Below are 12,349 nucleotides of genomic sequence, written 5' to 3'. Positions count from 1 at the left end.
GCTGAGTCCTGCCACAGGTGGATACTGGGTGAGATAGCATGGTAGGTTTAAGGGCAAAAAGTGGTGGTTGGGGAAATGAATTGGCACTAAGTTGACATAGGTGCTACAAAGGCACATGGTGTGTGGTTTGGCATGGAGGGTATAAGTGGCCATTGGAAGTGAGTAGAGGGGCATAGGGTGGCAAGGAGGGTATGGGGAAGTGGAGCTAGGTAGGGGAATGTTGTGGCACGGGTTGGCCTGGATTCGCACTGGGGTATGTATTGGTGAGCATGGGGGTTTGAGGGGGGGTGGTGTTGGGTAAGGAGGTTTGAGGACTGGAGGGCTATTTGATGTTTTATGGCCTACCCCTGCTCCGACTTTCTGTCCCTACGATTCCCAATCGAGTAAATGGCGGAATTAAGTCTCTTGTCAGTTGCAGGAAGGATTTATCCAAGAAAGCAGCTTCGAGTCTGCTCAGAACAATGAGTCATCAGATTAAAATCTTATCTGCTGCTCCTTCTGTCCGGCACCAGTTTCTTCCCACCAGCCGTCAGAATGCTCCCTCTGGAATAATATCAATATTACTCTCAGGAAAACCAACTCTGTTGCTTTGCTATAATGAAGCATGTCGCGATTTGCTACCAACCCATTCTTCTCGCTGTGACATACATCTCTCTACGTAAGTACACCTTATCACTTTATATTATAAATGAAGTCTGAATCAGAATGATCAAAGTTGTGTAATCCCCAATAATCCTCGGAGTAATTAACATGTTCATCCATGGCTGCATCATCCAAATATTCATTTCAAATAATAGTATTAATTTATTTTGACTAGATTATACTCCCATTTAACGCTGAATGTGATTTAGTTTTTGGAAGCTGTAGGTGACCTTTTCGGGATGATCATGTTTAATGTTGCCGGACCACTTGGCGATCACTCACCAATTGTCCTCATCACATCTCCATTCACTATTTCTGTCAGTAAACACTTGATCTGCAAAATTCTAAGAACTTAGAAGAAAATTGATTGAAAATATCAAATTCGGCATCAATGTATAAGGGTTTACTTGTGCTTACACTGACCCCGTTAGCTACAGCTTCTACCTGCAGGCATTTGTGGCCATGTTGTCCTTGAATGAAATCCAGTAGCCACTAGATTTTGGACAGTGTTTAGAAATGATTTACAAGCGTCATTTTGAATGCAAAGATCTCCAGAGTTCCTAAAGCTTGCATCGTGTTTGATGATTTAAAAGTCTTGGGGAAAGCTAGTGGTTAACAATGGAGTTGAATCTCTCCCCAGTTCAAGCAGACTACGCTCCTTATTTCTATGACAATGAACCAAACAGCAACAATGGAAACATGGCCATGCTGAGCATCCCTGAGGACACGCCTGTAGGTATGTGTTTGAGACTCAAAGGTAAATTTTGTAAAACTTTACTGAATGTCAGCAACTTGTTGTCCATCTTCAAATGACTTAGGACCCTCCATAGGTCTGTGCCCTGAGTGACGGAGAGGGCCGAAAGAGACCAGAAACCCCTGCTGCCTTCCCTAACGGTCCATAATCAGTGTCTTTATTGTTTAAAAAGGAAATTGTGAGTGTCCTTTTAACCCAATTGGACAGTCAGTTTGGATAACCAGTAGCATGCCTTTCATGAGTTTAAATATAGAGGATTATTTATTCACAAGTTCACCGCAAAAAATCTACTCATTCACTCACTCACCACTTGAATACAAATGCACTTGAGGAAAAACACAGTTAAACGCGCATAGCCCACTTCACCAGGTTACAAAGAAAGGAATAGTTTGTGAGTCAAATACTTGGCTCATCTTGGTGGAGGGCTGGCGAAAAAGAGTTTCTTTCCCACTCTTGAAGTGTAGCTACGTGAATTAAATAGCCAAAGTCAAATATCAAAGAGTTCCCTTGAATAGGGGGATTTACAGCGGTTCACAAAGTTAGTTGTTTTCAGTCTTATTGCCAGAAGGTCAATTTTGTGTATTGGTGCATTTGAAAAGGAACAAGTGGGGAGACCTTACAATGATGCAACGTCCAATTTTTAGGTATCAAATGCTACACATTAGAAATAGATTTTGACAATTCACTCCTACTTATGAAAAACTGGTTTCCACAGTTCTCTATTAAGAATTAAGCTTGGAGACAATGGGTTTGTGATCAGGAATCTAGTGTGTTCTAACCCTTTCCCCTTTTACAGATCCCAGTTTGGTGTTGTTCAGCGGGCTTGAATTTACATGAACTTTGGGTATTTGCAGGAGGTTTGCGTATTGTGAGCTTTGGGGCTGGTGGAGTTCAACTCTGGAGTGCTGGAAGGGATCAAACTTTACAGGCGGCTGAGGATATGTCCCTTTTGATCCAGGGTTTGTACTAAGCAAATTTCTCTAACCGCATCGTTGTATCGGCTGTCAAGTCGTTACCCCCAAAACTACCTTTTCCACAACCCGTGAAATAAATAATTCAGATTCTGGCACATTAGTATCCCATATTTCTAAAGTGATAGTGAGTGGTAAAATGTGAGAAAAATATCAGGCATGGTTTCGATGGGCTGAATGGCCTGATTCTGCTCCTATGTCTTATGGTCTTATGGTGCTTAAGCCCTTTGAGGCATCTGGTTTCTCCTCCTGCACTTTAGCTTTAGTGGATTCTGAAGTTGAATTGTTGGGTTTGATTAGATTTAAAATTAGATCCCGACCAGTTGATTCCCTAGTGGGAAATTCTATACTGACCTCACTTGCATATCCATTGTGGTTCTCCTGAGTGCTGTTTATCTCAGGGTATATTGACATTCCTCTCCAGGATCACATCTGTACACGTTAAATGGCACAGATCCAGAGGGAAATGCAGTCACTTATGACTTGACCTTTGAACCCAGAGTAAAACACTATTTTGCAGTGGAACCACAAACAGGGAACATCACTTTGGTAGAGGAGTTGGACAGAGAGGTAAGGCTCTTTACTGTTTTGTTTTACTATCAATTGTTCTCCAATTCAACGCTGGTAGGTACTGGTTTTTATCACTGAATCGCGGAATCATTGATCGGTGTACGATACAGACCATCAAATGATGGAAGGGGTGTAGAGAAACAAATTTGAAAAGAAATCAGAGTAATGCACGAATTATAGGGTAATCATAATGGGGGACTTTAATTATCCAAATACAGATGGGATAACAATAGCGCAAAGGGACAAGAGGGATGAGTGTTTTTGGAAAGTAATTCAGACAATTTTCTGCAACAGTATATTTCCATTCCAAAGATAGGGAAGGCACTGTTGGAGCTCATTCTGGGGAATGAGTGGATCAAGTGATTCAAATATCAGTGGGACACCACTTAGGATTCTGGGGCCATTGTATCATAGCGTTTAGGCCGGGCATGGAAAAGGACAAGCAACAAGCCAGAGCAGGAAAAATTAATTGGGGGAAAGCCAAATTTGCCGGGATGAGAATGCATCTGAGTCGAGTGAGTGGGAATCAAATGTTGGACAAAAAGGCTGAACAATGAGCCACCATCAAAGAGGTAGTATTGCCGACAAGGTTCCTCAAATAGGAGAAGGAGGTGAAGATGAAAAGAAAGAAGTGCAGACAGATGTCAGGTAAAAAATACAATGGAGAATCAGGTTGGATAGAGAAGGACCAGAGGGGAAGTGAAAAAAACTAATAAGAAAAGCAAGGCGAGAGCATGAAAAGAGACTGGCAGCTAACATGATAAAAAATTCCAAAGTCTTCTACAAGCATATCAATAATAAAAGGGTGGTAAAAGTAAGAGTATGGTCGATTAGGGATAAAAAGGGTGTCTTGTAATTAGAGGCAGGAGAAATAGTGGAGATATTAGGTGAGTACTTTGCACCTGTCTTTACTAAAGGAGAAGATGTTACCCAAGCTGAGGGAAGAGATAACTGGTAAGCAGGGTCGGAGAATCGCCCAGGACCAGCGAAAATCCCGCCCCCGCCGTGGCCAGAATTCTCCGCCATCCGGGAATTGGTGGGGTGGGAATCACGCCCCGCCGATCGACGTGCCCTCCGCGCCGATCGGCGAGCCCCCTGCGGTGATTCTCCGGCCCGAGATGGGCCAAAGTCCCGCCGCTGAGAGGCCTCTCCCGCCGCCGTGGTTTCAACCACCTCTGGTGGCGGTGGGATCGACGGCGCGAGCAGGGCCCCCGGGGTCCTGGGGGGGTGCGCGGGGCGATCGGACCCCGGGAGGTGCCCCCACCGTGGCCAGGCCCGCGATTGGGGCCCACCGATTGGTGGGCGGGCCAGTGCTGTGGGGGCACTCTTTTACTTCTGCCGCCGCCACGCCTCCACCACGGCAGAGGTGGAAGAGAACCCCCATACCGCGCATGCGCCAGTGGTGACGTCAGCGGCAGCTGACACACCGGCGCATGCGTGAACCTGGCTCGTGATCGGGACCCACTGATCGGCGGGCTGGCCTCTCGGGCTGGGGGCCTCCTTTCTTCCGCGCCGGCCCCTGTAGCCCTACGCCATGGTGCATCGGGGCCAGCGCGGAGAAGGGAGCCACTGCGCATATGCGGATCCCGCGGCGCCCAGTTGATGCCAGCATCAGCCGCTGGAGCAGCGTGGGTTGCCCCAGTGCTGTGCTGGCCCCCTGTAGGGGCCAGGATTGCTGATCCTGAGGCCATGTTGACGCCGTTGAGAAACGCGTTTGCAATTACGACCGCGTCAACACTTAGCCTCAGGATCAGAGAATCCCGTCCAAGGTGCTTCCAGGTGAGTGTTACAACTGTAATTGTTTTCACTGCCCCAGTCTGGACTACTCTCTAGCTTCCAGACAGGGATAACTTTTCTGGGAGGGGGTCTATGTGGGGAGGGGGTCCCTTTAATTAGGGGGCTTCTTTGGGGGGTCCATTTAGTTTTGGATTCTCAGTGGGGTCTCCCATTTTAGGGGTTTTCAGTTGGGGGTTCATATAGTTAGATGGGGTTCTCCCATTTTAGTGGATCTCTGAGGGCGGGGCGGTGGGGGGTGTCTGGTAGGGGATGGGAGGGCAGTTAGTGCATTGAGGGTGGCCCTGGCATGGACTTCGGGGGCAGCTCCCTTAAAAAGTTACCCCCTCCACCCACCACGAGGTCCATCACATCAGGTTCATGTTCGGTCAGACCTTAGTGATCCGCACCCAACCTGCACCTCATCTGGAGACGGTGTCTAGCTCTGGCCACCATGCTTGAGGAAGGATGTGAAGGCATTGGAGAGAGTAAAGAGGAGATTCACAAGAGTTATTCCAGGGATAAAGAACGGTAGCTATGAGGGTAGATTGGAGAAGTTGGGACTGTTCACCTTGAAGAAAAGAAGGAGATTTGATGGCGGTATTCAAGATCCTGAGGGTGTGGACAGGTAAATAGTGAGAATCTGTTCCCACTCAAGAGAACATCAAGAATTGGAGGACGCAAAGTCCAAATAATTGATAAAACAGTAGAAGTGATGTGAGGAAAACATTTTCCACCCAGAGGGAGGTTGGAGTCTCCAACACACTTCCTGAGAGAGTGGTGGAGGCAGGTTTGATCGAGGGACTGAAAAGGGAATTCAATTGTTATTTGAAAAGAAAGACTAACCAAGGTTATGGGGATAAGGCAGTGAAGTAGATCTGGGCAGAATGCCCTTTCAGGGAACCAGTGCAGACACAATGGCTCTCCGTTTGCATTGTAGACATTCTATGATTCTTCGCAATCACACACAGATGACTTCTTCACAGACAACCCAGGCAGAAAGGACCTAGATTACCTCCTTCCTTCCTCATGTTCCTGCTCCGTTGCAGAGGGATCTGGAGGAACTCGTTCTTGAGTCACAGAAAACTAGCAGGCTGGTACAGCAGATAATAAAGAAAGTGAATGGAATGTTGCATTTATAGCTAAAGGAATAGAGTATAAAGGTAAGGAAGTGTTGTTGCAACTATACAAGGTACTGGTGAGACCACACCTGGGGTACTGTGCACAGTTCTGGTCTCCTTATTTGAGGTAAGATGTAGCGGCATTGGAGGCAGTTCAGAGGAGGTTCATTAGGTTGATTCCAGAGATGAGGGGTTTGTCGTATGAAGAGAAATTGAACAGTTTAGGCCGATATTCTCTAGTGTTTAGAAGAATGAGGGGAGATCAAATTGTGCTATACAAAATGATAAAAGGTGTGGATAAAGTAGAGGTGGAGTAGATGCTTCCTCTTGTGGGGTATTCTAGAACAAGAGGTCATAGTCTTAGGGTAAGAGGTGGAAAATGTAAAATGGAGTTGAGGAGAAATTACGGGCAGGATTCTCCGATTCTTAAGGCTATGTCCTGACGCCAGTATGGGAATGGTGGCCTGTTATGACCGGAAATATGGCGCACAATGGGCACCGATTCTCCGTTTGGCCGGGTGCTAGCAGGAAGGCAGTGTAGAGCACCTGGCCCGGAGAATTGCCAGGTCCATGGCCGCGCATGCGCATGGCAGCGGCCTGCAGCAGCCCTGGACCACCCCCCGACTGTGATCCCAGCCCCTGCCAAAGTCCCTCCTGCCCGCGGATCGACCCTCCCCCGACTATGGCGGCTGCGGACTCTGTCTCAGACCGCCAGTTCACCTCATCGTAACAGGATACACAATCCCGAAGGGTGTTTCCAGGTGACGGACATGGGCCAGAATTCCCTGGCCGTTCACGCCAGCGGGATTTTCTGGTCGTGCCGGCAGGGCAACCCCCCCCCCCCACCGCCAGCGAACGGCGCACCACCTCCCACCACTGAGAAACATGCGGATGGGAGATTAGAGAATCCCACCCATGCCCTTAATATCAAGGGCGTGAATTCCAAATCTACGGTCTTGGTCATTGAGGTTCCATCCTGAGGGGGACACATTTGGAAGATAAACCATTGGTTTCATTCAATGACTTCTAAGTGCGTTGTTTTTGTTTTCCAGGAAGAAGCTGAGGTTGAAGTACTGGTCGGCATTTCTGACAGCGTGAATAAAGTAAGACTTCTTAGAGATTAGAAATTTGTCCTTCAACTATTGTCGGACACATCGTCGGCACAGCAGTCAAACAATTTTAAGTGAGGATCCTCATAGCAGATATCTTGCTTGTTCATGGAAACATTACCCGAAGCAATTGTCAGCAGGCAGCCCTCAGCTGAATTAAATTGTTGACCGCCAAATATTTATTTACCCAGATCCCAGTGCTTTTTATTTCCTCATTTAATGTTCTGCTCATCCTAAATGTGATTGCTTCAATCCCCACGCACACAACTCATTGTCACATGGAGCTCTATCTATGGAGCTATAGAACGGGAGGAAATCACTTCCATTTTCTACCGTATTTCTCTCTGATTTACTGTGAGAGTGAGCCAGGAGAGAGCGGGGGAGATGCAAGGGGAAGGGATGTAAGAATGGACATTGTGTAAGAGGAGGTGTTCCTGAAGCAGCCAGGGTGGGAATGAGGCAAACCTATAATTAGCAGGTGTTCCAGCTAGAGAAGCAGTTGATCATTTCTGTCACTCATTCGCCTGACTTGAAATGGCAGCAGTCGATATTAGTGGTCTCAGTAATCTCATCAGAGGCTTTTCCACTGTTAGCTTTCTGGATTCTAATCGTATGAGTTTACACAGATGGATGGCATGTACGTAAGCACAGGAAGAGGATAATACTCTTACAGGCAAACAAAAAACAAATAGCAACCGTTTTGAATCTCAGAGTCTGCAAAATTCTTTGCAAAGCAAAAGTAAAAGTATTTCAACAGCACAGTGGCTATACATTTATTTCCTTAATGATGTGGCCTTGTGCAGAGGTTTCAGTGATTAAGAACAAAGAACAAAGAAAAGTACAGCACAGAAACAGGCCCTTCGGCCCTCCAAGCCTGCGCCGACCATGCTGCCCATCTAAACTCTGACTATAGTCTCTGACTATCCACTCTGTCTATGCCCCTCATAATTTTATAGACCTCTATCAGGTCGCCCCTCAAGCTCCTTCGTTCCAGTGAGAACAAACCAAGTTTATTCAACCTCTCCTCATAGCTATTGCCCTCCATACCAGGCAACATCCTCTCGAAAGCCTCCACGTCCTTCTGGTAGTGTGGCAACCAGAATTGAACACTATACTCCAAATGTGGCCCAACTAAACTGCAACATGACTTGCCAATTTGTATACTCCATGCCCCGGCCAATGAAGGCAAGCATGCCGTATGCCTTCTTGATTACCTTCTCCACCTGTGTTACCCCTTTCAGTGACCTGTGGACCTGTACACGAAGATCTCTCTGACTGTCAATACTCTTGAGGATTCTACCATTCACTGTATATTCCCTACCTGCATTAGACCTTCCAAAATGCATTACCTCACATTTGTCTGGATTAAACTCCATCTGCCATCTCTCCGCCCAAGTCTCCAAACGACCTAACATTTAGATTATAACATTTATAACATTTAAAATTGATTCGGAGCAATGTTGTGGCTCATTGAGGGGGAGACAGGGTGACACAATGGTTAGCACTGCTGCCTCACAGCATCAGGGACCTGGGTTCAATTCTGGCCTTGGGTCACTGTCTGTGTGGAATTTGCACATTCTCCCAAAGATGTGCAGGTCTGGTGGATTGGCCATGATAAAATTGTCTCTTAGTGACCAGGGATGTGCAGTTCAGGTGGGTTACGGGGATAGGGCATGGGTAGGGTGCTCTTTCAGAGGGTCAGTGCAGACTCAATGGGCTGAATAGCCTCCTGCACTGTAGGGATTCTATGATTACAATTTCTTTGAAAGACCGTGGGTGAAATTCTCTGTGTGGGAGACTAAGGCCTGGATTCTTCCACCCCGCCACCTGCAAGATCGCCACGGGCGAGACGTGGACAATGGAAAAGTCCATTGACCTAGGGTGGGATTCTCCGGTCAGCGAGCAGGCGTGGCTGGAGAATCTCATCCTAAGCGTTGACGCTGCTCGGACTGAATTCCATGCGGTTCGCATTCCCATTGGGGGCATTAATTGGGGAGCATTTCAGGACATGCAGTTAAGATTTGAGAAATACCTCAACAGTATGATTTTCTTTAATTTAGAAATTCCTGCTTTATACTAAGAACTCTTGCCTGTATGTAATGTACACAGTGTTATTTCACAAAACGGAGCTATTCAGGCACATCCTGGGCCGACATTCTATTTGTGTGTCATCGCCGGACCACTGCCTGTCAAAATTATTCTCGAGGCAAAACACTTTCGCTGATTATTGTTTTCAGCCTCTGCGAAGCACAGATTTCATGCAGTTTTTTTTTTCCTGTGATTCTTTCCAAATGGGATTTTGGGCCACGGGCGTGCATTTTCTTTCAGCCAAGAATGGTGGTCAGCGAGCCTTTTGTGTTTGCAGGTTGTCGAAAAGGTGCGAATACTTGTAACAGATGCCAATGATGAGAGCCCAGAATTCATGAATACGCCCTACACCATCAATGTGCCTGAGGTAAACTGCTTTTAAGAACTGTAGCCTCCTCAATTCATTAATTAATTGGTGACTGATAAATATTCAACGCCAAGCTTCTGTTGACCAATGTTTTTTTCTTGGATCGGGGTTCTGCCAGAACACCCCTTCGGGAGCCAGCATATTCAAGGTGCACGCGGTGGACAGGGACAATGGAGCTGGAGGCAGTGTCACCTATTTTCTGCAGGTATGCTTCCTCGATCACACAATTTCGGGCTGTCATTATGAAAAGATCCTCACACTGCACAAAAAAAACATCAAGATGGGAATTTTACACAGAAACACCACAATCACAATGTAGTTGTGATATTGTGACTTGACATCACAATTGATAGCTGTGGGAATTCAGAAGGGCAGAGCACCCATTCAGATTGGGAAATATTGAGAGATTCTTCGGCAAAAGCAGGTGACACACAGGCCAGGGTGACTGTGTGATATGGCAGCCAGATACTGAAATATGTACACCAAGTGAAGGGTCCAACAAAGTTATCTGGAGCTACGTGATGGTTTTAACACTGCGTCGTAACCACATTCTACGTAATAATTGGAGCGCCTATTCATAACTCCTTCAGATTCTTCACAGTCAAGCCTGGGTAGTCGGTGTCCCTGATTCAAGAGGGGTTTGCCCATGAAAGCTGAATTTGGCACCATCCTCATGTAAAAAGAAGTCACATGTAAAAAGAAACCCTGGCTGAGTTTTCACTGAACTCTGCTCGGAGGTACTGAGGCCAGTTGAAATTGAAAAAACTGAAAATCGCTTATTCTCACGAGTAGGCTTCAATGATGTTACTGTGAAAAGCCCCTAGCCGCCACATTCCGGCGCCTGTCCAGGGAGGCTGGTACGGCCATTCAATCACTGCTTCAATGAGATCGGCACTAAGCACAGATAGAAGCTGGAGCTCCCCCGATTAATACAACTCTGCGTCACACCATACATTCCCCATGCTCAGTGAGTCATCCAGATATTGCACCCTTTCTGTTTTGGATTAATTTATAGGAATAATGATCACTTATTGTGCGGACATTCTAATTCACTCTGGACATCAGAATAGAAAAAAGTAATTTGGCAGCAGTTTAGTCCAATTCAGCTGGAAGCAGGGGGAGATTTAAGGGGATGTAAAGACCCATCTTTAGGTGACTGTACAAGAAGGGGAATAACTGAGTGATTAAAATGGATGTTTCTCCCAGGTCACAAGGCTCAGGGTTATAAATGACCAGATGGTGTTGGGAGTTATTTTAACTTTTGCCAATAATGTACAAGATGGGGGATGTGATTCGACCAAAGGATTTGTAAGTGTGAGTTTGACAGGGTGTTTCCCGCTGACGTTTTGGGTGAGATCCAGATTGGTATTCTACCACACGTCGTCATTTTTTGGACCTTGGGGAGTTTCTTCCCAGTCGAGCCCACCGTTAGAGATGTTTTCAACACTGGGGAGCTGAACGCGTCTGGGGGACCGGCTCCTCAGAGATCGGGCCACCAATTTGAAAAGGATTCCCTAATCCCTAAGTGAGCTTGAGGGTCCCACCATATCCTACACCCATGGACAATGTCATCCCCTCACAGCCCCCTCCCCCCCCGGCAAGTGAAGACACCCCACTTTGGGGCCGCTGAGGGTCCCCCATTTTCAGGCCTTCCCCTTTAGGACCCTGCACTCTTCAGCCCCCCTCAACCTTTATGAGGACCCTTCATACCTGCCCCTCACCCCCCCCCCCCCTTCATCTCCCGCTTATCCACCTCTTCATGGGCATGGCTCCCCTCAGGCTTGACCCTTGGCAATGCTATCCTGGCATCTGTGCCTGGCACTGCCACCCAGGCACCCTGGAAGTGCACTGCCAGCTTGGCAGCACCACCTGGGCATCTTGGCAGTGCCAGTGCCAGGGTGGCAGTGCCAAGCTTCTAGGCTGGCCGTGCCAAGGCACCTAGTGCCAGAGGAAGAGCCAGGGTGTCAAGCTGCCCTGTCCCAACCACCCAGTGGTCTCCAATGGCTTGGGAGACCCCCCTGTGGCGTTACGTCTGGTCCACGTTTGTGTGGACCAGTACTAAACAGAACCCGATCTAGGGCTCACTGGGGAGGCCATTAGTTACTGGATGCTAGAAGAATCTGGCGCAGATATATTTAAATGAACACAAATATGCTGATCTGGATCTTGCCCAGCGAGGGTGAGATACAGGTCACAACTTCTCACAAAGTTCGGTTGAATCTTGTGAGATGTCGCGAGGGTCACAAATCCCCGAGATGCCTCTCGCGAGATTCAACGGCCACTTTCTGACACCAAGTCGGGCGCGAAGAAGCCGGTAAATCATGCCTGGACGTTGGTTGACTTCAGTGATGAGTAAACTAAGAAGAGGGCAGCACGGTGGCGCAGTGGTTAGCACTGCTGCCTCACAGCGCCGAGGTCCCAGGTTCGATCCCGGCCCTGGGTCACTGTCCGTGTGGAGTTTGCACATTCTCCCCGTGTTTGTGTGGGTTTCGCCCCACAACCCAAAGATGTGCCAGATAGGTGGATTGGCCATGCTAAATTGCCCCTTAATTGGAAAAAATGAATTAGGGAATCTAAATTTATAAAACAAAAAGTAAACTAAGAAGAGGAATGTAACACAATAGGTCACTGATCCATTACATGATTGGCAAACATTAAAATTACTCTCCTGCTACCCTGTTAAGAGTAATAATAGTTGTTTTTTAAAAAATCTTGAGTAAGAACTTCGCTTTTTTAAAAAAAACAATCGCTTCTGGCTTCATCACAGACTAGCCGTGACTGTTTAGATAGTGTTTGGCATTTTAGAGGGTGATGGTGGCATCGTGGAGAGGGTTAGGCTATTAATTCAAAGGCCTAGGATGATGCTGTGGGAATAGGGGGTCAAATCCCACCATGGCAGCTAAATTTAATTCATAGAATTGGGAATGATATTTTTACCAGGTCTGGTCAACATG

The 12,349-nt window shown here is 47.1% G+C and overlaps 2 protein-coding genes across 2 annotated transcripts in view; one reads left to right on the top strand and one right to left on the bottom strand.

Moving 5' to 3' along the window:
- Positions 1-420, bottom strand: part of LOC119956112 (ferroptosis suppressor protein 1-like) — a 66,214-nt gene extending 65,794 nt beyond the window's left edge. Inside the window, exon 1 of the mRNA XM_038782983.1 lies at positions 346-420. The gene's annotated coding sequence lies outside the window, so the exon portion shown is untranslated. The remainder of the gene's footprint in view (positions 1-345) is intronic.
- A 56-nt stretch (positions 421-476) lies between these two features.
- cdhr1a (cadherin-related family member 1a) overlaps positions 477-12,349 on the top strand; it is a 42,199-nt gene continuing 30,326 nt past the window's right edge. Inside the window, exons 1-6 of the mRNA XM_038782979.1 lie at positions 477-658; positions 1,283-1,378; positions 2,792-2,937; positions 6,884-6,934; positions 9,306-9,395; positions 9,514-9,600. Of these exons, the coding sequence (XP_038638907.1) occupies positions 598-658; positions 1,283-1,378; positions 2,792-2,937; positions 6,884-6,934; positions 9,306-9,395; positions 9,514-9,600 (531 nt within the window). The 5' untranslated portion in view covers positions 477-597. The remainder of the gene's footprint in view (positions 659-1,282; positions 1,379-2,791; positions 2,938-6,883; positions 6,935-9,305; positions 9,396-9,513; positions 9,601-12,349) is intronic.

The sequence above is a fragment of the Scyliorhinus canicula genome, chromosome 22, assembly GCF_902713615.1.
Source record: "Scyliorhinus canicula chromosome 22, sScyCan1.1, whole genome shotgun sequence".
Lineage (NCBI taxonomy): Eukaryota > Metazoa > Chordata > Chondrichthyes > Carcharhiniformes > Scyliorhinidae > Scyliorhinus > Scyliorhinus canicula.
This window is presented reverse-complemented; position numbering and strand designations above follow the sequence as displayed.